The sequence below is a fragment of the Andrographis paniculata genome, unplaced genomic scaffold (assembly GCF_009805555.1).
Source record: "Andrographis paniculata isolate CXL003 unplaced genomic scaffold, ASM980555v1 Contig57END, whole genome shotgun sequence".
Classification (NCBI taxonomy): Eukaryota; Viridiplantae; Streptophyta; class Magnoliopsida; order Lamiales; family Acanthaceae; genus Andrographis; species Andrographis paniculata.
The window spans coordinates 3,377,503-3,402,778 of NW_026137592.1; the positions used below are offsets into that span (position 1 = coordinate 3,377,503).

General features: G+C 37.3%; 1 protein-coding gene across 1 annotated transcript; it reads right to left on the reverse strand.

The window, feature by feature from the left end:
• Positions 1–375: 375 nt before the first annotated feature.
• On the reverse strand, positions 376–10,266 carry LOC127257464 (uncharacterized). Its single transcript, XM_051283897.1, has 39 exons — positions 10,114–10,266; positions 9,922–10,003; positions 9,650–9,732; positions 9,272–9,365; positions 9,063–9,170; positions 8,703–8,819; positions 8,424–8,574; positions 8,024–8,271; positions 7,657–7,848; positions 7,470–7,546; positions 7,265–7,382; positions 7,076–7,159; positions 6,903–6,998; positions 6,666–6,767; positions 6,346–6,414; positions 6,132–6,227; positions 5,948–6,055; positions 5,582–5,695; positions 5,304–5,387; positions 4,868–4,996; positions 4,509–4,707; positions 4,258–4,401; positions 4,107–4,150; positions 3,901–3,984; positions 3,732–3,800; positions 3,573–3,649; positions 3,417–3,486; positions 3,194–3,343; positions 3,054–3,119; positions 2,709–2,853; positions 2,524–2,588; positions 2,381–2,446; positions 2,159–2,252; positions 2,019–2,055; positions 1,880–1,937; positions 1,678–1,788; positions 1,057–1,124; positions 845–980; positions 376–754 (listed from the first exon to the last, which is right to left on the reverse strand). The coding sequence occupies exons 2-39, from the start codon at positions 9,973–9,975 to the stop codon at positions 668–670; spliced, it is 3,894 nt and encodes a 1,297-aa protein (XP_051139854.1). The 5' UTR covers positions 9,976–10,003; positions 10,114–10,266; the 3' UTR covers positions 376–667.
• Between the last annotated feature and the right edge of the window lie 15,010 nt (positions 10,267–25,276).

The following is a 25,276-nucleotide window of genomic DNA, read 5'->3' on the forward strand; positions in this document are numbered from 1 at the left end:
TATGTTTAAAAAATGAAAAAAAGAGCCATGCACTATATATATATATATATATAGGCACTTCACGGGGATGAAAACGGTTGGGTATTAATTGCATGTCAATCAATTGAGAAAGTGAATTTGAAGTTATCATGCATTTTTTTTATTATTATCCAAAAAATCAAGAATTTTATAAATAATAAATAAATAAGAGTAATTAACACTTATGTGGCAAGTGACCTGAGGTGAGGTTTATTTTAAACCCATGATCTCATGGTCACAAGTCTAATCCCAATAAGTCATCCTTTACGGGACAATGTGCATAAATTTTTAATTGAGTGTACAGTGTCCTATACTATTTAAATATTTAACATTTACCTATTTAATATATTTAAAGTATTTTAACAAATTGCATAGAATATACTATTCTATCCAATTCAATATATTTACATGATATAAAATATATCATATGATTCAACATATATATTTTCTAATATACAAATCATGGTAATCTAACCACCTTAACCTTAGCTTTGTCGAAAAGGATAAAATCAATCTACAATTGGGCAACATCATCAAATTTAAAACCTTAACTAACCTACTATTTGTACATAGCCTTGTTTGCTTCATCCTCATCTATCCATCTATCTATCTATCCAAGAAAAGTTATGCGATCGATAAATAAAACGGATCAAAATTGCGACGACGTCGAGGGCCGATCTTCTTGCTTCTCGATGAGAACGCATCTTGATGGCGGACCGAACATGCTCAATATTACCTACACAGCACACAAGCCTTCTTTCAAGCTACATTATAGCAAAAACATTCACTTTTCTTACAAGAACAAAATGGATGAAGAAGATCTTACGGGTAGAAAGACGAGGCCGTGCAAGAAGCCGAGAAGCACCAGCGAAAGATACATTTTGAAATAGTATACCACGAAAACTTCAGTCCTAGAGAAGCACAGCACCAGCACTCCTACAAGCTTCGTCAGTGTGATCCCACTGCATGTAAGAAGCCATCATTCAAGAACCTTAAAAAGAACAATTCAATCCGTTTTAAAAAGGTAAGAATCGAGACCTGAACACGGAGGCCCCCATCGTCGTCAGAGCTTCCTTCATCCGATGATTCCTGTCTCCGTTAGCCACCTGACATAAAATACATTAAGGGTGTGTTTCTTTGAAGGATTTTGAGGATTTATACTAATCACACAAAATTTTCACCACAAAAATATTAAATCTAATATCTATTTTTCATTTCTTATATTATATTCCCTTCGTCCCAAAACAATACGGACATTTGAAATGGGCATGGGAATTAAGAAATAATAGTATTATATTCATATTGGGTGTAAAAGTGTTTTTAAAAAACTAAAATACTTTTACTTTATGTAATTATTGTGAAAAAAGTGGAGATAGTTTTGTAAAAAGGCGAAAAAGTTAGTTACCAAAAATGAAAATAAGACTATTGTTTTGGGACGGACGAAAATTGGGATGAAGAGAGTACTAAAAATTAATTTTACATTCAAAACATTACATCAATATTTATTTATATCACATCATACAACTCCAATTCAAATGTTTTACTATTCAAATCTCAATCCAAAATTCAAACCTCCAAACAAACACTAAGAGGCGCGAGACTTTAAAGAAAAAGAGATTTAATATGAAGATTTCCGAGATTCTTGACAGGGAAACTTACCAAGAATGCATGGGTGATGTGCACGCAGAACTCAACCGCAATGCCGACTGACATCACAAGGTTAACTACGGACAATGCGTTTAGTTGGATGTGGAGCATCGACATTACCCCCTGCCAAAAATACATTTCGAGATTCATCTTCAAAGCACACAAAAAAACAAATCTTCAAAAGGAAAAAATAAATAAATAAAGAGAAGATTACCAAAAGATCAACAACGATCATCACCAATACAAGTAGAATTATTGCCGAAGTCCAAAAGCTAAACATAAAAAATCAAAGTAATCTATGAGGAAAACAGTATCGAAGTTGAATTGCATTAGAGAAGGAAAAATTTACCAACCTGCATGTGATAACTAAGCAAACCAAAAATACGGCACCTATCACGACGTAATAAAAAAAATAACTTGGATAAGTTAGGTATTGATCGGAACAAATATGAATAGATGCTGTTTGCATGCTTAGAAAAAGCCGAGAACAAACCAATAGCTATGGCGAGGTTGATCAAAGCCGTCTTCCAAATATTAAGGTACTGCTCAAAGAACATATAGAAAACGGCGTATGGAAAGACGTCAATCTGCAACAGAGAAATTTAAAGTATCAGAAACTATGATTAGTTCCATTCGAATTTGTTTTAACTAGATTGAATGTCTGTTTTCGGCTTCCTAATTATTAGCATTTCTCAAATCATAGTAAGAACATTACCTTTAATGACTCGGACATCTTTGAACTGAAATCCCGTGCAGCCTGCATAGAGTTGACATAATCAACCTGGAAATAATGCAGTTACAGAAAAGTTCGGTGATTCATCCCCACAAAATAATCGTTATTTCAAAACGAAACTGCACCTGCTTATTAAGGGGTGTGTGGTATGTCCGAAACGACGAAGCCCGTATCATTCCATCCTCATAGCCTAATCACACGAGGAAATAATAGTTAGATTGATTTCAGAGATTACAGAAAAACTGTTGCTGTTTCACTGAGATTCCTTAAGTTCATCGAAAAAAAGGAAAAAAGTTGTTTAAATATTTACCTTGGAGCTCGACACTCCCAGTATAAGCCCCATTTCCACCTTTTGCGCAATCAGCAGAAGGTAAGGCGCTGAGGAACCACGGCAGCTTGTCCCTGAATTGAGCAGTGGACGGCCGGCCATTTTGTAAATCTGAGTGGAGGTAACACTGCAAATAATTTCATCACTAGAACTAGTTCATAAACATGTTCCAATAATCATTATTTCGTTAATAGGAGGATTAAAGCATGAAAATTTTGTAATCGCTTTGACTCAACAGGTTGTATAGATGATGAAAGTGGACAAAGGAGTTGTAGTAAATGATCGGATGGTAGAAAAATACGAAAAATACTAAAAATGTGTTGTTACCGTTGTGCAGTCCTTGCACACAGTGCTGAGCCCGCAAGTACCGCCATTTGATGAACAACAGGGAGGCTGAAAAAGCTTTCATCAGATGTGTTCCGCGAAGATGACAATACAACTATCTGATTGGAGAAAGATCAGTGTACCTGATCATCAGGAGGGCAATAGGTTCCATTTGTGAATTTCCTACAACACCCAAAAGCTTCAGGCGAGAGCCAGACCAGAAAATCATCAAGCCATGACGCAGCAGGTTTCGCAATATAACTTGAATCCGGCACTAGAGAAGCTCGTGCAATCTGCAGTACATGGACATTTTGAGGTTTTTGGAGGCTCACGATTTTCAAAAATTAGCCAGAATTCAGGATTCACCTCATTTAGGAGAGAATTCGAATCACAGCGGCTGATGGAACATAGTTGGTTTGTTTGAGGTGATTCTGAACTGAGGAAATAATATACATAAAATAAGACATGATTCGTTGTTAGAAAGATGAAAACAGTCAAATAAAAAAGAGTCGAAACAAGTACCTGTAATTATAGTTTTGCACAACAAAGTAGAGCGGTGGACCGATTCTAAGGTATTCTGAGATGTTTTTGAAGTAGCCCTGTTAAGAACAAGCCATTTATCCAACAATAGACAAACTAAAACATTAATACAATGTAAGGGAAAAGGATAGTGTTTGAGACCTGAAGATATGAGTTACGAGGAAGGACAATTTGCTGTTCTAAACCAGGTTCGATTCTTGTGCACAAAGCCTTCATGGATAAGTGAATAAAAGTAAAAGCAATAAAGTGGCTGCTGAAGTAAAATTGACCATAAGATTAAAAGACTGCCATGAGGTAAAGTATAACTTACTATGCTCGCCAATGTAAATGCACCAAAAGCACAGACGACGATAAGTTTTACAGCCCAAATGTTGAGAACAGGAGCATGAAAATCCTACACAAGAGCACTTCCATTTACTAGATATATTTGAATGTCTTCAAATGCCATAACATCAAATAAATCAGATATACACACATATATATATATATATATATTTAAGTGAATGCATCTCTTACCCTCATATATCGAACAAGCAGTCCAGGCTTCTGATGTTGGGTACCTAATATTTAAGCATTTTAGATTGTGTCGTTTAATCAGTGTTCTACTTTGATATGATAACCCAAAAAAACATAAGATTAATGGTATTATGTCTACAGAAATGCTTACCAGTCTCGGTATCTGCATTTGAGTCGGATAATTTGACACAAGGAATACAGTCGACTCTGTTGTCCTCTGCTCTCAAGAAATCAAAGACAATTAAGGCAACGAATGCAGTGACTTGAAGAAGAAAGTCCAAGAGAACTGCCAGAGCTGCGAACAGAGCAGCCATAAAATTCAAAACAGGTTATGAACTAGCCGTCGCAACCACATAATGAGGAACAACGTTGAAATTATGATCCAAATGGAAGAGTTCTAACCAGCAAACATGGAAAAGACACGACAAGCTGGCATTGGGATGAAACTTCCAACCGCAAATGCCAAGACCTCAGACAGACTGGCTAGTGTTATAGACGGCCCAACTTCTACAAGTGCGTTACTAATCCGTCCCTCTATTGGCAATTCTACGAGTTGACGCTTTACTGCATGAACAAGTATGCACATGTTGTCTACCCCAACCTGCCAAACATGGAAAGTATCAGTCAGGTCTTGGAGATTGCTATATCTTAACTCAAAACAAACATTTGTAGCCATAAATAAAGAAGACTGAGGTCAAAATTGTATGAAAAGTAAGAACATGTAGTTAGGTAATTCGAGTGTCCAAAAGATAAGAACTTACTGCTAAAACAAGAAAAGGGATAACTTCCATAATAATGAGTGTTGATTTTACTCCAATTGCACTGAAAAATCCAACCGATCCAAGTACTGAAAGCATGACAAGCACAACCCCTGATAAGCCAAGTAATACCTATAAAAAAGAAGTTGCATAGTATCAAACAAAAAGAAGAGAATATGTCATGTCGATGCTAGTAGTTTACGATTGAGGTATGATTAAAAATAGCATTTAAAACAACAATATTATATATAAACTGCAGAGCAGCGAAGAGTTTAATTTCTTGCAAGGACTTGATTAAAGCATATAACATAAAACTGGTTTGAGGAAATTTTGGATTCAAATTTGTACGAGCAATTTTGTGTGTATCATTGTAGAATAACACTTAAGAATCTATATCTCCATATCTATCTGTAAAGGTGTAGATTTCATGGAATTTTACCTTGGAGGAGATATAGCAGGAGGGGAATCGAGGAGTATCTCCCAGAGTCAAAGATATGTAAGCAAACATTACAAGATAACTTATCTGAAACAGAAAGCATATGTGAGATTAGAAAAAGGCATATTGTTAATCACAGAAAAATGGATTTCACATTGTATCAGAAAAAAAGCATCCCGAGATAAATGATAGAGGAATTGTTCGATCATTTTCAAACAGAAAACAAGCATAGTTATTGCATAGAGATTTAAGTGTTCCGGAGAGAAAGATCCATTCCATACCACAATAGTGATAGCATCTGCGGTACTTTCCCTTTTTAATTCTTCTTCTATAGAACTTTCCGCTGAAAATGCAAGTGTCAAATTTCTCGACTGCACCATGGGTAAGAGCTCGTCCTGCATACGGAAACAGGTCTTAGTATCATTGAAACCCACTATATAAACCTCAACAAAGAAAATTCCCACATGGAAAAGATAAGGCGGAGAGGATAGAGTTCAAGGGCTTGTGTGTGTGTGTGAGCGGGTGTCTGCACACATAAATTGCACAGGCTTTCTGTATTGAATGTGGATTAGCTCAAGAAAATTCTGCTCATGTATGTGACTTGTAGTTTCTTACGGTCAAAAATCAATAATAGAACAAATGCAAACCTTTGCTAGCTGAATGAAAGCTTTCTCCCAAGCCACTGCCCTCTTGGTCCCATTGCCTTGTTTGTCGATTTCATTGTTCACAGGATACGTAATAATGAATGCAGTAGCCTGCTCGAAATGACAAAAACATGTTTGTCTATGTGTAAAAATTAAAAATAAAATCAAGAAAGAATCCAAAACTTACCTGAGAATAGTTGCTTCCAGAGAAACCACCAAGAGCAGTGCTTGGATCAAGAGGGGCTTTAAATGCACTGGCGCATGTGTCTGCCGACGTATAATGCTAGAAGAAACATCCAGACAACAAATAAGTGTTCCAACTCCACAAGTTTAAGTCCAAAGACAAGGAGAAAAGGCCTTTTACGAAGATTTATCAAAAAGGAGGAGACTCTAGAGAATACCTGAAAACAGTATTGGACATGATCAAGCCCACCAAAGGTCTCATAATTTTGAGGATCCATCTTGAAGTACTGTCACGACATATATTACTTGTGAGTATCGAAACTTGAAAGCTGAATTACCAAAACCAACAGTAGCAAGATTTGATAGCATAGAGATAATCACAGTCAAAATTTGACATCAGAGATTAGGTTAATAATCAGTTATGCTAAGAGGTATCGAGCAACAGATACTGGAAACATGAATTTTACCTCTGCTTGGAATTCAACCATGACTCAGATATGTGCAAAACATTCTCATGGTTTTAAGAAAAATGTATTACCTGGAGAAGACTTTGAGTAGCACAGTCCTTCCCAAGTGGTTTCATGCAAATGTCGGAGAGAGACACCATAGAACCAGAAAAATTTCCTCTGATAGCATCCACCTATGTTGCAAGTTAGATTCTCTTATCAGCTGAAAACTCGTGTTCAGTAGAATAATTACATATTAAAATACACAAGAAAATACTTGAGGATTCAACACTTTTCTAACATAAAAAAGAACAGCAGAAAACAACTACCTTTTTTTGTACATCGAACAGTAACTTGATATTGCTATCAGTAACAATGCTCGGTGCTTCGCCTTTAACAGTGTCAGGAATTGTTGCAATTATAAGCTGAAAAATGTCAGTGCTAGATCTCAGTATGGTTCCAGGTAAAGACGTAGCGTTGCTCAATAGTTAATGCATAATACCTGCTCAATTCTGTAAAACGGAGCAAGATGGCTATCAAAAAACTCTTTCTCTTTGGCAGCTCTACTTCCGGGTCCCACCCATAACTGTAATCATACATGAAACGACTTCCATAAGTTTCATAAAATTACTCTAGAACTATATTCAGGCAATACCAATAATTTAAGATACAAGATTACACCATTAGATACCTTCTCAGGCCGAGTCTCCACCTGGAAACGGATAAGACCTAAGCAAAGCACAAGAACAATTGCAACTGATGAGCACAATACAAGAATTGGATTTCTAGCAACCCATGTTCCATATCTCCTGCATCACATACCCATCAGCAACATGAGCAAATCATTTTAAGGAATTCTTGCATGGTAATATTCTAGTGATTATAAGGTAAATCACCTGTAAAACTTTGACATATATCCTTGCACTATTGAAAGCTGTACACCATTTGAAAGTTGGGGAACATCCTCAAGCATCTGAGAAATAGAATAGCGCAGGGAAGCAAACATGATTCAGTACGAAAGAAGGGCAAGAAAATCACTGTAAATTAGAAAGAGAAAAAGGATTAACCATTTTTTTAATGCACCTGCATGGGGATATTATTCTCATCCTTTTGACTGTTCATACGGCGAACAATTCCACCATTGGGAACATTAACCAATGGTCTGGTTCTAGACTCGGGGCTCCTTTTCCTTTTCCTGTGAAAGAAACCCCATCCCAGAAACACAGAGACAAGTGCAATATACACGATTGCCATTGCAACTTCAACACATTTTGGCTGCAATATCAAGAATGGAAAGATAAATTAAGTTCCAAGTAATGTGCTTCACTGAGGAATGTAACTTGTCGAATTTCTATGCCTTCTCACTCACAAAAGTATAAAAAATTTATCACTCAAAACAAATGTATGCATCTTTAGAAAATGAGAGGGTAAGTGGGGAGAAAGTTCTCACCTTTAGAGACCCTATTTTCACTGAACACGAATCTTTCTTGGGAGGAGGAGCAACATCTGAGTTTGAACAGGCTGCCGAAGAAGGACAATCACCACATGAACAGCCTAAAGACGTATCACCACACGAATATGTGGACACATTCATAGGTTTCATTCCGGATGACAATGGAGCAGCAGGCAAGAAATCAATAGAATACGGTGATCCTGGTACACCGAGAGGGGCCCTTTTACCAATAAATGCATACCACTCTGCCAGAAAAAAATAAATTATAGTAACCAGCCTCAGTTTGTGGCTAAGAAGATAACGAAAAATCAATGGAAAATAAATAAATCGTCTAGCTGCATAATGATTAAAGACAACTACTTAACAGGAATTCGAATCAGACAGACAACCAGTTTACCTCTAAAATTTTTAGCACCAGCACCAATGAATTCTATGGCTTTAGTGTTCATGGTTCCAAATTTTACATCTTTACATGACTCGAACATCCCCTCACCAAAAGCGTCGGTTATGTAAAACTGAATCCCATCAACAGTAGAATTATCCCCAACCTGGACAGAAAGCAAGAAAAGAAAAGTGATCAGTATTTAATGAACAAAGAGCATGATCACAAAAATCCTGTGATACAATCCATCCTGTTATATTTGCAATAAGTAATTTGGTCGAATGATTAACTGACCTTGCCAACGGAAGTTACATTAATAAACTGACTCTGATTAGGAGAGCATGTAAGCTCACAGAATAAATTCAAGAAATTTCTCAAGCATGCTGGACAACCTACGAGAAAAGGAATAGCCTGCAACAAATAAACTAAGCAATTATGAGTAATTCTTTTGATAGAAAGAACAATCAAGAACAAAAACCAATGTGATGAGACGTGCATCCTACAAAATTCACAATTGGGAAACAGAATTATTAACTTGTATGACTATAATTCTAGGTTTTCAATGCCCAGCTCACATTCAATAATTTTAATAAATCGTGGGACTTACAGCCATGGCAAGCTCAATTACATCCTTAACAAAGTTATTTTTCTTACTTGTTGGACTTGTGTCCGTAGCGTATCGAACTGGGCCTCTGTACAACACACGTTCCCGGTAATAGTAGGGCATAAACTTTGAATCTTTGAAGATAACAATGAATCAGGCTGCCATCAAAGTAAATCCAACCCATAAAAATCACAAAACAAATACCCCAAACTCAACCAAGTCTGAATTATTGGCAATCAAAATAATCCACTGCTTTTACCTTGACAGCAGGAGAACCAACAGGGCAATTCAAGACTTTACCATCCGTACGAGCCCCACAAATGTCATACATAGCACAGTAGTTTTCCGAATGTCTGAAAATCAGAAAAAAGGAAAAGCTTTTAATCTCTTCAATTCAACAAAGACTATGCAAAGCGATATCAACAACTAAAGCAGATTTACCGGGCAACAGATCATCGGTGGGAACTATAAATTCAAAAGGAAAAGAGAAAAAGCCAAATAATCTTCCAAAACAGAATTTCAATTTCTGCCGAAACTCTAACAAATTGCAGAGGACCACAAGAAAACCACACATACAACACAGCAATCGGAAAATGTAGTCGAGAAGCTGAATACAATCAACCAGCAACAACAATACCTGGCCGTTGCATTAGCTGTCAAAAGAAACCTCGAATCGGACCGGCCCCCCGCCGCCGCCGCCGCCGCCACGACGATAAACACCTGAGACAACCACACGTTTTCACACATTAAAAAAAAAAAAAAAAAAAAAAAAAAAAAAAAAAACTCAATTTTCACCAAACAGTCATCCCATTTCAGCAGCAGAGAACAGAAACAAAAACGAAAACAGAAAGATATCATCTTGTCGGAGTCCGACCCACCGGAATCGAATTCCGGCGACAATCAACTCACCATCAAGACAAAAAGCGGCGAGGCCCACATTCTGATCGCCTGCGACAAGCCCATTGTTGCAGGCGATGGACCTTCAATCCAACTGGGAATCAAAAAACACCCGACTATCAGTCAGCTCGCATATGTAGAGCGAGATAGCGCGCGCAGGAGAGAGAAACAAGGCTTAAAATAAACCAAATAAAAAAAAGTCACCCGGCAGCGAACAACTGAATGCGAAAGGGAGAGTTTCAATTCAATACTGATAGTCAATGCAAAAGGGCACTCCCTATATAAATATACACGCAGACAAACATATAAACTAACTGCAGCAGTATTTATCGTGGGGGAGATACTGCTGTGCGGAGGTGTGAATGTCTAAATGATTCGCGACGATTAAGGAAGAAAGGAAACATGCTCGTAGATCGAATCAAAACAAGAAAATCTGAACCGCCGGTTCTTCGATTTTTGAACCGGCATTTATGGTTCAAATCGGAACCGGACACAAACCGAATATAAACCGTCGTTTCGCGGTTCGGTTTCGGTTTGTGATTTTCCCAACCGTAAACCGACGGTTCGGCCATTTTTTGTTTTTTGTTTTTTTTTTGAAATCTGGGCGTCACCGGGGCACAGGCGCAGCAGAAGAAGATGAAGGAGGGGAAGAAGGAGAACCTGCGCGCCGCGGCGGCGGCGGCGGCGGCTGTGGAGTGTAGACGTGTAAATGTATTGAATTTGGGCAAAAATGGTAGATTTTATAGTAATAATAATAATATATTTATAATTAATTTTCTATATTTCTATATTTGTAATAATTAATTTATATCAATAAATATGATTAATGCCCTGATTAAAATTCATATAAAATGACAATTTTTCCCACAAATCCATATCCAATTTTGCACGAGCAGTATTCAACTAGATAATTGTTGCTTTCTTATCATAAACATAATTCTACCTACAAATATATCCTTATATATATATATATATATATATAAAAGTTCGCGGTTACGATAGCTGTTGAGATATTTTAGAATTTACTATAAAATATTTAAAATATCCCAACATCTTCTCAAACTTAAGTGACATAACAGAAATTAACTTGAGTTTGATAAAAAAATTCACAAATAAAAAGAACAGTTACTGTCAACTAGAGCCGAAAACGAGATCACTCTCCACCGGAGTCGAAAACGAGATGACTTTCCCTTTTTTTTCAAATATAAATCTACTAAATTTTTAAAACTGAATATCTAAAATATCTCAACAATAGCGACAAGTCAAATCAGCACAGTACTTTAATTAAGTTAGCAAAACAAAATGAAATAAATAGCAATTCATCACAATACAAATAGCATAGCACATGAACTTAAAGCAATTAGTATTTTATTAAAAGACCGATAATATATGGTATATTCTATATATTATATTAATATTTATTACTTTCTTTACAGATTTTGTTGATTTGAACCGGACCGTGCCCGGACTCACGAAAGTCGGGCCGTGTCTGACCGGCACGGTTTATAAAATTAATATTTAAATTTTATTAAATTTATATATATATTAATGTTTAAAATAATAAAAATTATAACAGGATTTAATGGCAAAGATTTTAATTTGTATATGTTTACTTGTGGGTTCACTTCCTCATTTCTACTATTAAAATATACTTATTCTACATTAATTCAAAGTTTAAAAAAAAATAAAAATAAAAATAAAAATAAGGAATAGTATAAAAAAAACTGGGCCGACGCGAATTGCCACACCTAAAAGAGAGAAAAATTCTTATGGAACGAGGAAGTAATATGTATGACTTTTTTGTTTTATTTTGTTTTTTTTAATGTTCTTAAAGTGTATTTTAGATTTTTTATTATATAAAAAATCGGATAAACATAATAGGTAATATTTTAAATAAAATATTAGACTTTTTATATAGTAAATTATAAAAAATAAATAATCAATGTAATATTGTTGTTTTTTTCAATAATGCAAAAATAAAAATATAAGTAAATCTAAACTATATATAATCCTTAAAAGTAAATTTATAATTATCAATAAACGTTGGAACAAGTACGAGCTCTAGGTAAGAACTCGTGACCAACCATTACAACATTACTAACTTTTTTTTATGATATAAAAATCTGCAATCGTTAATTTTCGAGTAAATTTCAATCGAATTTATTTTAAATTTGTTTTAAGTGGGGCTAAGCCATGTGGCATGACATTTATTTATTAAATTTATTTATGCAACGCCTATGGCCTCATTTAGTTAAAGATTAAAAAATTAAAAAATTAAAATAAATAAATAAATCAGTTTCACATGTAAATACTTCAACTAGAAACTTATACAACCACCCCACTAATTTTATTTTTTTATGGATCATTTAGGCAGTGTGACAATATATCCTCTTTTCCATTAATTAATTAAATTAATCACAGTTTCAACAACCAAAACTCACTACTTTCCCCACTATTACATCAAACACCAATATTAATTGAAATTATTATTAATCTGTTTAGAATAAATTTATTTAAAATTATCAATAATAAAAAAAAATTATTAATGATTAACTTAATAAAAACATATATACAATTTCTTACAAAATATTTTAAAAATAACAAAAAACAAATATTTATTAAAATTTTTATAATTTTCAATAAGTAATAATAAAAATTCTAAAAAATTCTATACAATGAAAAAACGCAACTAAATATTTTTAAAAAATAAAATACAAAATGTTCTTAATTGTCATTTTACGTATAAATAACTACTATCAAACCGCTATTTTACTAAACATTTTAATACAAACCGGTAATTAAACCAACTAATTGAATCAGCTAACGGTTATCTACTAATTGTCAACCACACCTTAAAACACCAATATTTATTCCGTTAATAAAAAATATTGTTATTACTGTAAGTTTTTTCACTTTAGGGAAAATTGACTCTTTTGAAAAATTTTGAAAAAGTTTGACTAAGTTCTATTTTTTTTTTTTTTTACCGAATTCTATTTGTTTTTTTTTATGACGTGAAAATTCGCAATCGCTATTCGAAAGTCCGAACACAAGTTCACAGCCAAACCTAATACCTTACATATTAGGCTCGACAAAGCAAGATGAACCATGTGTGACCGATGAACAATGAACAATGGCCATGGATTGAACTCGAAAAATTGGTATTTGGTGGTTGTTTTGGTATTAAATAACTCCAACCAAATTTATTAATTAAAACAATTTATTCAATCTTTTTGTTATTGAAATATTTGGTGTATTTATTTATTTAAGTCATTAAAAGCTTTGTTGGAACGAACACCAACCTCCAATTCACACCTCTGTGTAAATATGAGTCATTAAATAGTAAAGTTTTTATTATAAATATATTTTTTTTTCTTATAAAATATTACATCAAAATGCAATTTAAATAAAAATTTAAATCAATAATTTATTTCAAATCAATTTCAAACGACAACCAAATAATCCAAAATTGCATTTGGGTTCGGTTCTCATGGAGTTTTAGTTTAGCTATGTATTCCCTTCGTTCCTAAAAATTAGAATATTTGGGTTCGACACGGAGATTAAGAAAAATGAGTATTTTATTGAAAAAGTGATAAAAAGTAAAAAAAAAAAAAATAGTTGAGAATATTTTTAGAAAAAAAATAAAAAATTTAAAAAAAATAAAATTAGGAGAGAAAATGTAATAACAGTAGTGACATTTGTTGTAAATAAGTATTGAATAGAGGATAATAGTTAAATATTAATTTATTGACTTTACCAAAATTAGTAATAAAATAAATTTAATAGATATACTAAAAATAAAAAGTAAAAATAAATTTACCGGAAAAAGTTTATAATCCCAACTTCGGGGTCAGCACGCTAGTTTACTTCTATTATCCTATGTTTGCTATTTTCTAGTTATTCTTTTTAACACAAAAACGAACAACTACTGAAAAAAAAAAATAATAATAAAATAAAATAAAATAAAATGTGACAAAATAATAAAGTCAAATTACTATAATCTTAGGGTGTGTTTATTTGTGTGATTTGGTTTTGAGTTTTGATATTAAATAGTAAAATTTTAAATTAAAATAATTATTTGATCCGATATAAATATATATTAATATAATTTTTAAATATAAAATAAAATTTTTAATATAATATAATAAATATAAAATATGCATTTAATTTGATATTTAAGTTCCACCTGCGACGAACCGTTTAACCAAACACAGAGGTGGAGGGGCAAAATGGTAAATCAATTTAGGTGACTTAGCAGAAATATTGCATTGGTATTTTTTTGGAATAAATCCAAAAATTGATCCGACGGCTCAGATTTAAAGGAGGCGTAAATACGAAAAAATAAAAAACAAGAGTGGTATAATGAAAGTGGGATTAATGATGGGCAAGTGTCGCCGTGGGCCCACTCTTCAATTCTATTAATTATTATTATTATTATTATTATTATTATTTAAAATAGTCGAGTTGTACTTTTGGGAATGAACCCTTTCGTTTCACATTTCAGTTGTACGTCGAAATCTATAAATTATTGTTATAATTATTATATAAAATAATAATAATACAAGAAATAAATAAATTTTATTTAGAAATTTTGATTCATAATTAATTTAATTTAATTTAATTTAAAGTGTATGTATGTAAGTAGGAATTACAAGGCATGTAGTAAAACAGCATCATGAGAAATGAAATATGTAAAAGCGTCATCATCTGTCATCATTCCTCGCACTTTTATCCACGCCGATTTATATATAAATAGAAAACACGATTTTTAAAAAGCGCGTGAATGTCTGTCTGTTTGTTTATTTTAATTTACTGATTGATTTTCATATTATTATTATTATTTTGAATAAAGTGGATCAGAAATATTCCTTCTTCTTTTAGGTGTATATATATATATATATATATATTAACTACATAATTTTCTTTGTATTATTAAAGTTAAAAAAAAAAAAAAAAAAACGGAGAAATTTGTCCGGTTTGAAATAGGGGTGAGCATTAGGATTTTCGGTTCGAATTTTTTGCCAAATTCGAATCGATTTAAAAATCCGAAATTTTAAAAAATCAATCTGAACCGAACCGAAATAATCGAAATCCGAAAATCCAAAATTCGAACTAAAAAATCTGAATCAAACCGAAAAATACAAAATTTTAAATATTTTTAATTATTTTTTTAATTTGTAAATTTTTTTATCTTTTATTATTATTTTATAATATTAAATATATATATATATAATATATAAAAGTAAATATATTAAAATATAATTAATAATTTTGATTTTTTTTATATTAAAATATAATATTTTATAATAAAATATTAAATATATATAATAAAAAATATATTAAAATATTATTGTTACGTACGAAATTTAGAATTAGGTTAAAAGCCCAAGGTAAAAAGAAGAATGGGCCTGGCAATAGGGTTGATTGAACTGGCTGAAGGACACCGTGAGGAAATCAAGGAAAATAGATTTATTTCTAAGGAAAATACAAGACGGAAGGTCCTCAGGTCGGTAGGTCCTCAGGTCGGTAGGTCCTCAAGACGGAAGGTCCTCAAGACGGAAGGTCCTCAGGGCGAAAAGACCTCAGGTCGGAAGGTCCTCAAGACGGAAGGTCCTCAGGGCGGAAAGACCTCAGGTCGGAAGGATCTCAGGTCGGTAGGTCCTCAAGACGGAAAGACCTCAAGTCGGAAGGTCTTCAGGTCGGGAGGTCCTCAAGATGGAAAGACCTCAGGTCGGAAGGTCTTCAGGTCGGGAGGTCCTCAAGATGGAAAGACCTCAGGTCGGAAGGATCTCAGGTCGGTAGGTCCTTAAGACGGAAAGACCTCAGGTCGGAAGGTCTTCAGGTCGGGAGGTCCTCAAGACGGAAAGTCATCAGGACGGAAGGTCTTCAGGTCGGTAGGTCCTCAAGACGGAAAGTCATCAGGACGGGAAGTCCGCAGGTCGGGAGGCTTTCAGGTCGGGAAAAGGAAGAAAGTTAAGATCTCAAGAATTGATCCAAATCCAGACCGAAGTCGGGCAGACGCGGAGGTCTGTTAAGAGGAAGGTCGAAGACGGAGGGCGGCTGATGCGGAGGTCGGCCCAAGCGAGGTCGGGCGAAGAAGCAGGTCGGGCGAAGGACGAAGTCGGGCCAAAAGAGCGGAAGGTCTGTGGTCGGTTCAAAGAGTGAAATATAAGGATAATTTTGGTCTGCTGAGGACACGTGTCAGCATGAAAAGGGTTGGAAGACGGTTGGGAAGGAGACGTTGTAACCGTTCGGGTGACGGTTTTCAGTACGGTTTCCCAAAGAATATTTAAAGGTTTGAATCATCATTTGGCAAGATATCTTCAATCAACTTCAACAAAGCAAAGTCAGATTTGGGGATCACCACTTTAAATTTCAGTCTTTTATTTTCCAGTTTATTTTTCTGTACGTTACAGTGTTTAGAGATTCCTAATCTCAGGCACTAATTAATCAAGTTTAAGGATATTCTCTATATCTTTGAATTTTACTTTATTTTTGTTGAAAAATTACATCAACAAATTGGCGACCACAGTGGGAGCAAGACAAAATTGCTCATTCCAATTCCGGCGATAATTTCATACGTCTTAGATCCGGCCGAATCATCGGAAGGGTTATGGCAGGTTCACAACCGCAATCATCTTCGGCACCGGTGGGAGAATCCGTTCCACCACCCATTGTGCCAAATGCCGGGGAAATCCCACAACCACCAACTGATTGGTGGTCTTATGTTCAACAAATGAACAACCAGCATACTTTGGTTATGCAGAATCTGTTGCGTGAGCAACAAACGAACATGTTGCGTGAGCAACAGAGTCTAATGCAGAATTTGATAGATCAAGCACTGTCAAGGGTTAGTCTTCAACCCACTCAAACGCCACCAGGAGTGTCCCCGTCCAGACCACAGGCAAATTTCGCAGGGCCATCATTCGTGGATAGTACATTCCCAAGTGCCACAAATCCCAACCGAATGGATAGGGGAAAATCTCCTTTGACTTTTCCCAACAATGTTCCACTGGGACCAAGGGTTACCAATCCGCAGCCGAGCAATACAAGAGAGGACAGGCCTGAAGGATATATACATGATCCTATTCATATTCCTGTGCAGGATCCGTTCCATGTTCCTGATCATCAACGCTTTCATGTAGATCCTGACGAGATTGCACATATATTAAGGGATCAGTATGGATTAACTCCTCAGATGGCTAACCGCCCTGCATATCAGAGACCTTTCCCAGAAAGGATCATTAATGAACACCCTCTCCCAAGGAATTTTCGACCACCCGACTTTCATGCATTCTCAGGGGAGGACGGATCTTCCACCATAGAACACGTTGGTCGGTTCACAGCACAATTAGGAGAAGTTGGCAATAACCCTTTTTATAAGTTACAGCTGTTTGGTTTATCTCTTACTAGAACGGCGTTTTCGTGGTTTGTAAGTTTGCCTCCAGGACAAATTCAGACATGGGAAGGACTGGAGATGGCATTTCATGCTAGATTCTTTAATCCTTTGCCAGTTGTTTCTTTAACTGATTTACTTGAATTGAGACAGTATCCAGAAGAAACTGCTTCACAGTTTATAGAAAGGGTGCGATTGATGAAGGGACGATGTCCTACGGTAATCAGTGAGAAAGAGATGACCAATTTAGTGGTCCGGAATATGCATACTCGTTTAAGAAAGGCACTCACTGCCCTGGATGTTGAGGATTTGGCAAGTCTTGCATCCAAGGCAGGACGTTTAGAGTCTTTGTTCAGAGAGGAAGATCAGCATAACAGGCGTAATAGAGGCCAACATATGGCGAGTATGGGAACAGAAACATGTGACTTTGATTTTAATCAGTCAGAAGAGATGGCAGCCGAAATCCTTTCTGGAAAACCGTATGTATGTCCTAAATTGAAGCCAGTACCAGGATCTGAAGGAAAGGAGCAACCGACCTTTGATAGTTCGAAAGCTGATGAAATCTTTGATATCCTACTGACTGATGGGCAGATCCGTATTCCAAAGGGCCAAAGACTTGCCACTAAAGAAGAAATCAAAGGGAGACCATATTGTAAGTGGCATAATTCTTTCACACACACTACAAGTCAGTGTACTCATTTTAGGAAGGAAATTCAAAAGGCCATCAAGACAGGTCGGCTCAAATACATCACTCTAGGTGTAGACCAGCAACCGTTTCCGAATGTAACAACGGCAATGGTTGACATCCAACCAAGTTCGGAAACAAGGCGTAATAGAGGCCAACATATGGCGAGTATGGGAACAGAAACATGTGACTTTGATTTTAATCAGTCAGAAGAGATGGAAGCCGAAATCCTTTCTGGAAAACCGTATGTATGTCCTAAATTGAAGCCAGTACCAGGATCTGAAGGAAAGGAGCAACCGACCTTTGATAGTTCGAAAGCTGATGAAATCTTTGATATCCTACTGACTGATGGGCAGATCCGTATTCCAAAGGGCCAAAGACTTGCCACTAAAGAAGAAATCAAAGGGAGACCATATTGTAAGTGGCATAATTCTTTCACACACACTACAAGTCAGTGTACTCATTTTAGGAAGGAAATTCAAAAGGCCATCAAGACAGGTCGGCTCAAATACATCACTCTAGGTGTAGACCAGCAACCGTTTCCGAATGTAACAACGGCAATGGTTGACATCCAACCAAGTTCGGAAACAAGGAAAAGTTCGGCCAACGATGGACAAAAAGGGGAACGAAACCAGCCAAGCCCCGAAACAAAAAAAGGAAGTCGGCCAAACAGCAGCCGACCAGAAGAACGACTCAAAGTTTGTGAGAAGCCAGTTGCTGAAAAGTGGGACCATCCAGATGGTTCTTTTAATGTGGAGGTGAAAGAAAAGGTTTTGGTACGTGATCACCCGACCAGAAAAACAGGGTCGGTCGGGAGCAATTGGGCTCGAAATAAAAAGCCTTTACCAGTTGATATAGACCCTCGTTTCCCGGGTATGAATCGTACACAGATTCGCAATGCCAAACGCAGGTATGCTGCAAAGTATGGGAAAAGAGGTCCTTCAGCAAAACAACTAACCGACGAACAAAAAGCAGCCGACCACTTGGCAGGAGATCAGTCCATTCGGGTCTTTACAGAACAAACGACCAACGAGCAGGGAGTAGCCATTCAGTCTCCAGTTGGTCGGTCCAGTCGGGTCTGGTCAGGAAAGCAACCGAATGACGGATTAGGCGCTTCCGACCATACCAAAAGAAGTTCGTCGGGACAGGGGAAAGGTAAAGGAGTGGCAGATGAAATAATTAAAGGTTTTAGATGCCAACATTGTGAACGAATCAACATCAATCCATCTCTTGAAGAATTCCGTATTGAATCTTTGACGGTTCAACCTCAATCTCGGGATAAGACAAAGGAAGAAGTAGTAACTACAGAGGAAAGTTCAAGATCTGTTAAATCTCGTCTGGGACCACGAATCCCTTGTCGAATGACAGAGATTAATCAGATGAGTGATGAACCGACGTGGGCGAGTCTGGTAGATGAAACTATGGACGAACCTTTATGGGCATTCTTGGCAGATGGTGAATTAGAGGAGACAGAGGGGGCAAAGACCTCAGATTCCGACCCTCATTCGGAAACACCTTCGATTGTGTTTCCTCCTATTCCAGAGGGTGCGATCTCTCATTTGAAACCTCTGTATGTTAATGCTCACATTTGTGGGAAACCAATCACTAAGGTTTTCGTGGATAATGGAGCAGTCTTTAACGTTATGCCATTGAAGACCCTCAAGAAGTTAGGGAAAGGAATTCATGATCTGTCTCCTGTGGAATTCGAAATGACAAGTTTTACAGGGCAGCCGACTAAGCCTGAAGGCATGATGGTTGCCACAATCGAGGTCGGACCAAAGAAGATCTCCACTGTTTTCTTTATTGTGGACGCAGATACTACATACTCTCTCTTGCTGGGAAGAGACTGGATTCATGCCTCTCAATGTGTGCCTTCAACCCTGCACCAACAATTAATGTTCTGGGAAGGAAATCAGGTCTTCAAAATGGAAGCGAATGATAATCCATTCGATGTAACAGAACAAGTTGAAGAGTCAGTGTTTTATTCCAGTCAGGTGGCTCCGATGTCTCAGTTGTACATGGCCAGGGAATACCCAATCAAGGGTTATAAAGTCACTGGCCAGAACTCGATGTTCTATTAAAAGAACACCTTTATTGTATGGCTCATGATAAAGCCACACCCATTCCCGTATAATTTGTTTGTAATGGAAGATACAAGCTTAGAAGTATGTAGTTCTCTTATTAATAAGTTCTATTTAAAGCAATTATTACATAAAGCAGAAAATAGTAAAGAGATTCTGGATGTTCACCTCCAAAAAGATGAACAATTTCGTTGGCCCGACTTATTAGAAAAAACAGAACCAACAGCTTCATCACAAGACCCGTTATTGGAGTTTAATTTAGGAACCGAATTGGTTCCAAAAGTGATCAGGTTAAGTGGTTATTTGTCTAAAGAGCAACAAACAATGATGCTCGAAGTTATTAGAAACAACATTGATTGTTTAGCATGGGATTATTCAGAGATGCCTGGTTTGACAAGAAGTTTAATAGAGCATCGATTGCCTATCAAAGAAGGTTGTAAACCTTACAAACAACCTCCAAGGCGAATGAGCCCGGATCTAATGCCTCAAATCAAGGAAGAAATCCAAAAACTTCTCAAAGTGGGTTTCATTCAGCCTTGCCGTTATGCGGAGTGGCTGGCTAACATTGTGCCAGTGGTCAAGAAAAATGGTAAGATAAGGATATGCATCGACTTCAGGGATTTGAATCTAGCTACCCCTAAGGACGAATATGTGATGCCTATGGCCGACATGTTGATAGATGCAGCAGCAGGGCATAAAATCCTTAGTCTGATGGATGGTTATGCAGGTTATAACCAAATATTCTTGGCAGAAGAAGACATTCCTAAGACAGCATTCAGATGCCCAGGGGCTTTAGGTATTTATGAATGGACAGTCATGCCATTCGGGTTAAAGAATGCAGGGGCAACTTACCAAAGAGCCATGAATTCAATCTTTCATGATTTAATTGGCAGATCTATGGAAGTTTATATTGATGATGTTATAGTTAAATCTGCCAGTTTTGACGAACATTTGAGAGATCTTGAAGAGGCATTTGAAAGAATGAAGAAGTACAAGTTGAAGATGAATCCAACCAAATGTGCTTTTGGAATATCAACCGGGAGCTTTTTAGGATTTCTAGTTCATGAGAGAGGAATTGAAATCGATGCCAATAAGGCTAAAGCCATTCTTGATAGTCGGCCACCCAAGACGATTAAAGAAATCCAAAGTCTTTTGGGTAAGGTGAACTATTTGAGGCGTTTCATTTCTAATGCTGCTGGCAAGGTCAGACCCATCACTAAATTGTTGAAGGCTGGAAAAAATGCTTTTGAATGGGGTCCAGATCAACAGATGGCTTTAGATGCTATCAAGCAGGCATTGGTTCACCCTCCAGTCTTGATGCCTCCTAAACAAGGTCGGCCACTCAAACTTTATTTGGCAAATACATATGAAGTGGTTAGCTGTTTATTGGCACAGGATGGTGATGACGGGAAGGAAAGGGCAATCTACTATCTCAGTAAAACCCTTACAGGACCAGAACTGAATTATACTATGCCAGAAAAAATGTGTTATTCATTGGTCTTCGCTTGTACTAAACTCGAGCATTATTTGCTGCCCAGAAGAGTTGAGGTCATATCAAAGGTGGATCTCATCAAATTGATTTTACAGAGACCTACTATGAAGGGCAGACTCATGAAGTGGGCCATCAAATTGGCTCCTTTTGATCTTCAACATTCCCCTTTGAGGGCAGTCAATGGACAAGCAGTAGCCGACTTCTTGGCAGAATTTTCCCAAGTCGGGTATTCTCATAGTGATAGCGTCCGACCATTTGGTTGTTCATCATATCTGAATACCCTACAGGTCGGATGTGTGCCTTATATAAGTACCAGAACATGGTTGATGTTCTTTGATGGTTCTACCTCTGGAAACAAATCAGGGGCAGGGGTCTTTTTGCAAGGACCTGATGGTCAGAAGATCAATTTACAATTACGATTGGAAGCCATGACCCATAATTCGGCAGAATACGAGGCTTTAATTTTGGGGCTGGAGGCTTTAATAGCCAGGAAGGTCCAGTCTGTAATAATAAGGGGGGATTCTCAATTAGTAGTCAACCAGGTAAACAATCAATATGTTTGCAATTACCCTCATCTTCGTAGATATAGGGACATTGTGGGTCGGTTACTGACGAAAATCTCAGAGGTAATAATTGAGTTCATTCCGAGGAAAGAAAACCAACGTGCTGATGAATTGGCTCAAAGGGCATGTAAAGGAATTCTGGAGGATATGTGGTCGGAGGTCAAGTCGGGCATAGAAGGAAAGGTGGACCCAATATGTGACCGAATGGTCGGGCAGGAGATTGTCGGACAGGAGCCCGACTGCGAGGCCGTCGGGCAGGAGACGGTCGTTCAGGAGCCTGACTGTGAAATTATGGTCGGGCAGGAGATTGTCGGACAGGAGCCCGACTGCGAGGCCGTCGGGCAGGAGACGGTCGTTCAGGAGCCCGACTGCGAAGTTATGGTTGAGCAGGAGACTGTCGGACAGGAGCCCGACTGCGTAGTTGATATCAGGCAGGAGTCCGACGGCGAAATAGCGCCCGATTGGAGAACAGAGCTTATCATGTATTTACAGAATCCAGGTGCGAGTGTTTCGATTGCGACACGATTGAAAGCTTTACGTTTTCAATTGATAAATGGAATTTTGTACAAGAGATCATTTGAAGGTTTACTTTTGAAATGTTTGGGGTCTAAAGAAGCTCTAGAGGTAATGACAGAAGTACATGGTGGGATATGTGGAGCTCATCGGGCAGGTCTGAATATGAGATGGGCCATTCATCGTTTGGGTTTTTTCTGGCCAAAGATTTTTCAAGATTGCATACAATTTGCCAAAGGCTGCCAGGAATGTCAGAAACATGGAAACTTAAACCATTTGCCAGTAACCGAATTGCAATTCTTGGCAAAACCATGGCCTTTTAAATCATGGGCCATGGATATTATTGGTAAGATACATCCTGCTTCATCGAAACATCATTGTTTCATATTGGTCGCGACTGACTACTTTACCAAATGGGTAGAAGCAGTGGCTTTGAAAAATGTGGATCAGAAAGAAGTGATAGACTTCGTTTTGAACCAAATTATTCACAGATATGGTATTCCTCAGTCTATAACAACCGACCAAGGCTTGGTCTTCACAGGGGAAAAGTTCTCTAGTTTCTTGGCAGAATTCGGTGTTCGTTTACATCATTCTTCACCTTATTATCCCCAAGCCAATGGACAAGCGGAAGCAGCAAATAAGATTATTATTGGGATTATAAAGAAGATGGTTGAAGGGAACCCAAGAAAGTGGCATTTGTTATTGTCTCAGGCTTTGTGGGCACATAGGAATACCAGAAATACGGCAACAGGGTTCTCACCTTACCAACTCACGTTTGGCCAAGATGCTGTTTTACCAGCCGAAATCCGAGTATCATCTGGCCGAACAGAATTTACTGATAGTGGTCTTACAGAAGAATACCAACAACTTATGTTGCAACAGTTAGAAGATTTGGATGTTAACCGACTCCATGCAATAGAGCGAAGTGTGAAACAGAGTGAAATCAGAGCAAGGAGTTACGGAAAGAAAGTTCTTCACAGGACATTCCAAAAAGGAGACCTAGTCTGGAAGACCATTCTTCCTACATATAAGAAAACTGACCAATTGGGAAAATGGTCACCGAATTGGGAAGGACCATACATTGTTCAAAAAGATATTGGGAATGGTGCTTTCATTATTGTAAATCATGAAGGTAGAAGAGTACATGATTGTATTAATGCTAAATATCTGAAGAGGTATTATCCTGCCTTTTCAGATAACAAAACTGCCTGAAACAAAATATTATTCAGAACCCATTTGTAGGGTTCGAACCTATTTAAAGGTTCATTTCAGTTAGTCATCATGTATTGGTGAGAAATTTTCTGCCTCTGAATCAGACTTTTCATCCCAGTGAGTGGATATTAGCTCTGGTTCTTCTTCAATAAGATCTTCCAAATCTGGTCGGTACCTTTCCCATTGGCTTTGCATTTCATCTAAATCTTGATGGGTACGTGCTTGCATGTCTGTTATGGCTTGATGTTCACGATCAACAATGGTCCGTAATCTTGAGAAGACTTTTCGTTGATTGGAAAAGATGTTATCCCAACCAAGATCTGGAAGTATAGTTGCTGCGTGATTTTCTATCATTTCCATGTGGTGATGGAGATCAGGAATGCGGCTAAGGATGTCACGAAGAGGTTCATACCCCTCAATGACCTTTTCCATCAGGCGGATGACACGATGAATGGTTCTTCTTCCTCGTTGGGAGAATCGGAATTTGAAGTCTAGTTGTTTGAGTATATGTAACAAGTCTTCTGCATGGCCTCCAATAGGGTGATTACCCACAAAGAAGGGTTGAAGAACACCCTGCCAGTTGTTTGATGGAACATAAGGTCGGTCATTCGCCATGTTTGTTAACACTTCAAGTGTTTTGATTTTCAAAATATGCCTTGGAATGTGTTTCTTAAAATATGAGAAACAATGTTCTTTTAAAGAAGGAGTTTGTTTCGATTCCTACAAAGTCGGAAATTGAAAGGTGATCCTTGTCTTGAGAGAAGAAAGGAAAAAATGGATTACTAAGTCAAATGTTGTTACAAAGGGGGAAGTATTACAACAATGCCCCTAGGGCAGTTTTTATATGGGTCAATTTGATTTCATCCCTGGATAGCCTTCTGGTATTGGCAGCCGTCTGATATCTTATGATGAATTGGGATCGGGCTTGGGTTTTCAGCTCTTGATCCAATTCAGCCTCATTTTTGGTATACTTCTCAAGCAGACGCTGTTCATTGGTAATTTGCTTATCCAGGGTAGACTGTTCTTTCCTCAGCTCCCGCAATTCTGCCTCCTTTTTCTGAATGGCATCATCAACTAGAGCTTTCGTGCTAAGGAGACCGCCCAGCCTTCCAGTAGTCTGCTGAAGGGATTCTCGAGTCTTAGCCAAAGAATTCTCCAGCGTTGTTTGATCGAAGTCGGGCTGGGGGGTTTCGGCTGACAGGAGTCCAATGACTAACACTTCAGTCTTGAGCTCTGTAAGTCTTTCCATCAGCCGATGCAGAATAGGGACGGCTGGCGATTCCGTTGGAGTGTAAAATAGAAGGCCACCAACCGTCTGAATGAGTTTGTCCAATAAGTCGGATCTCAATTCTGACAAGGGATGGTTAATGGCCTCAGTGAATATGGTTCGGGCCTCCGCCGGAACCGGAACAGTCGATAGGACAGCTA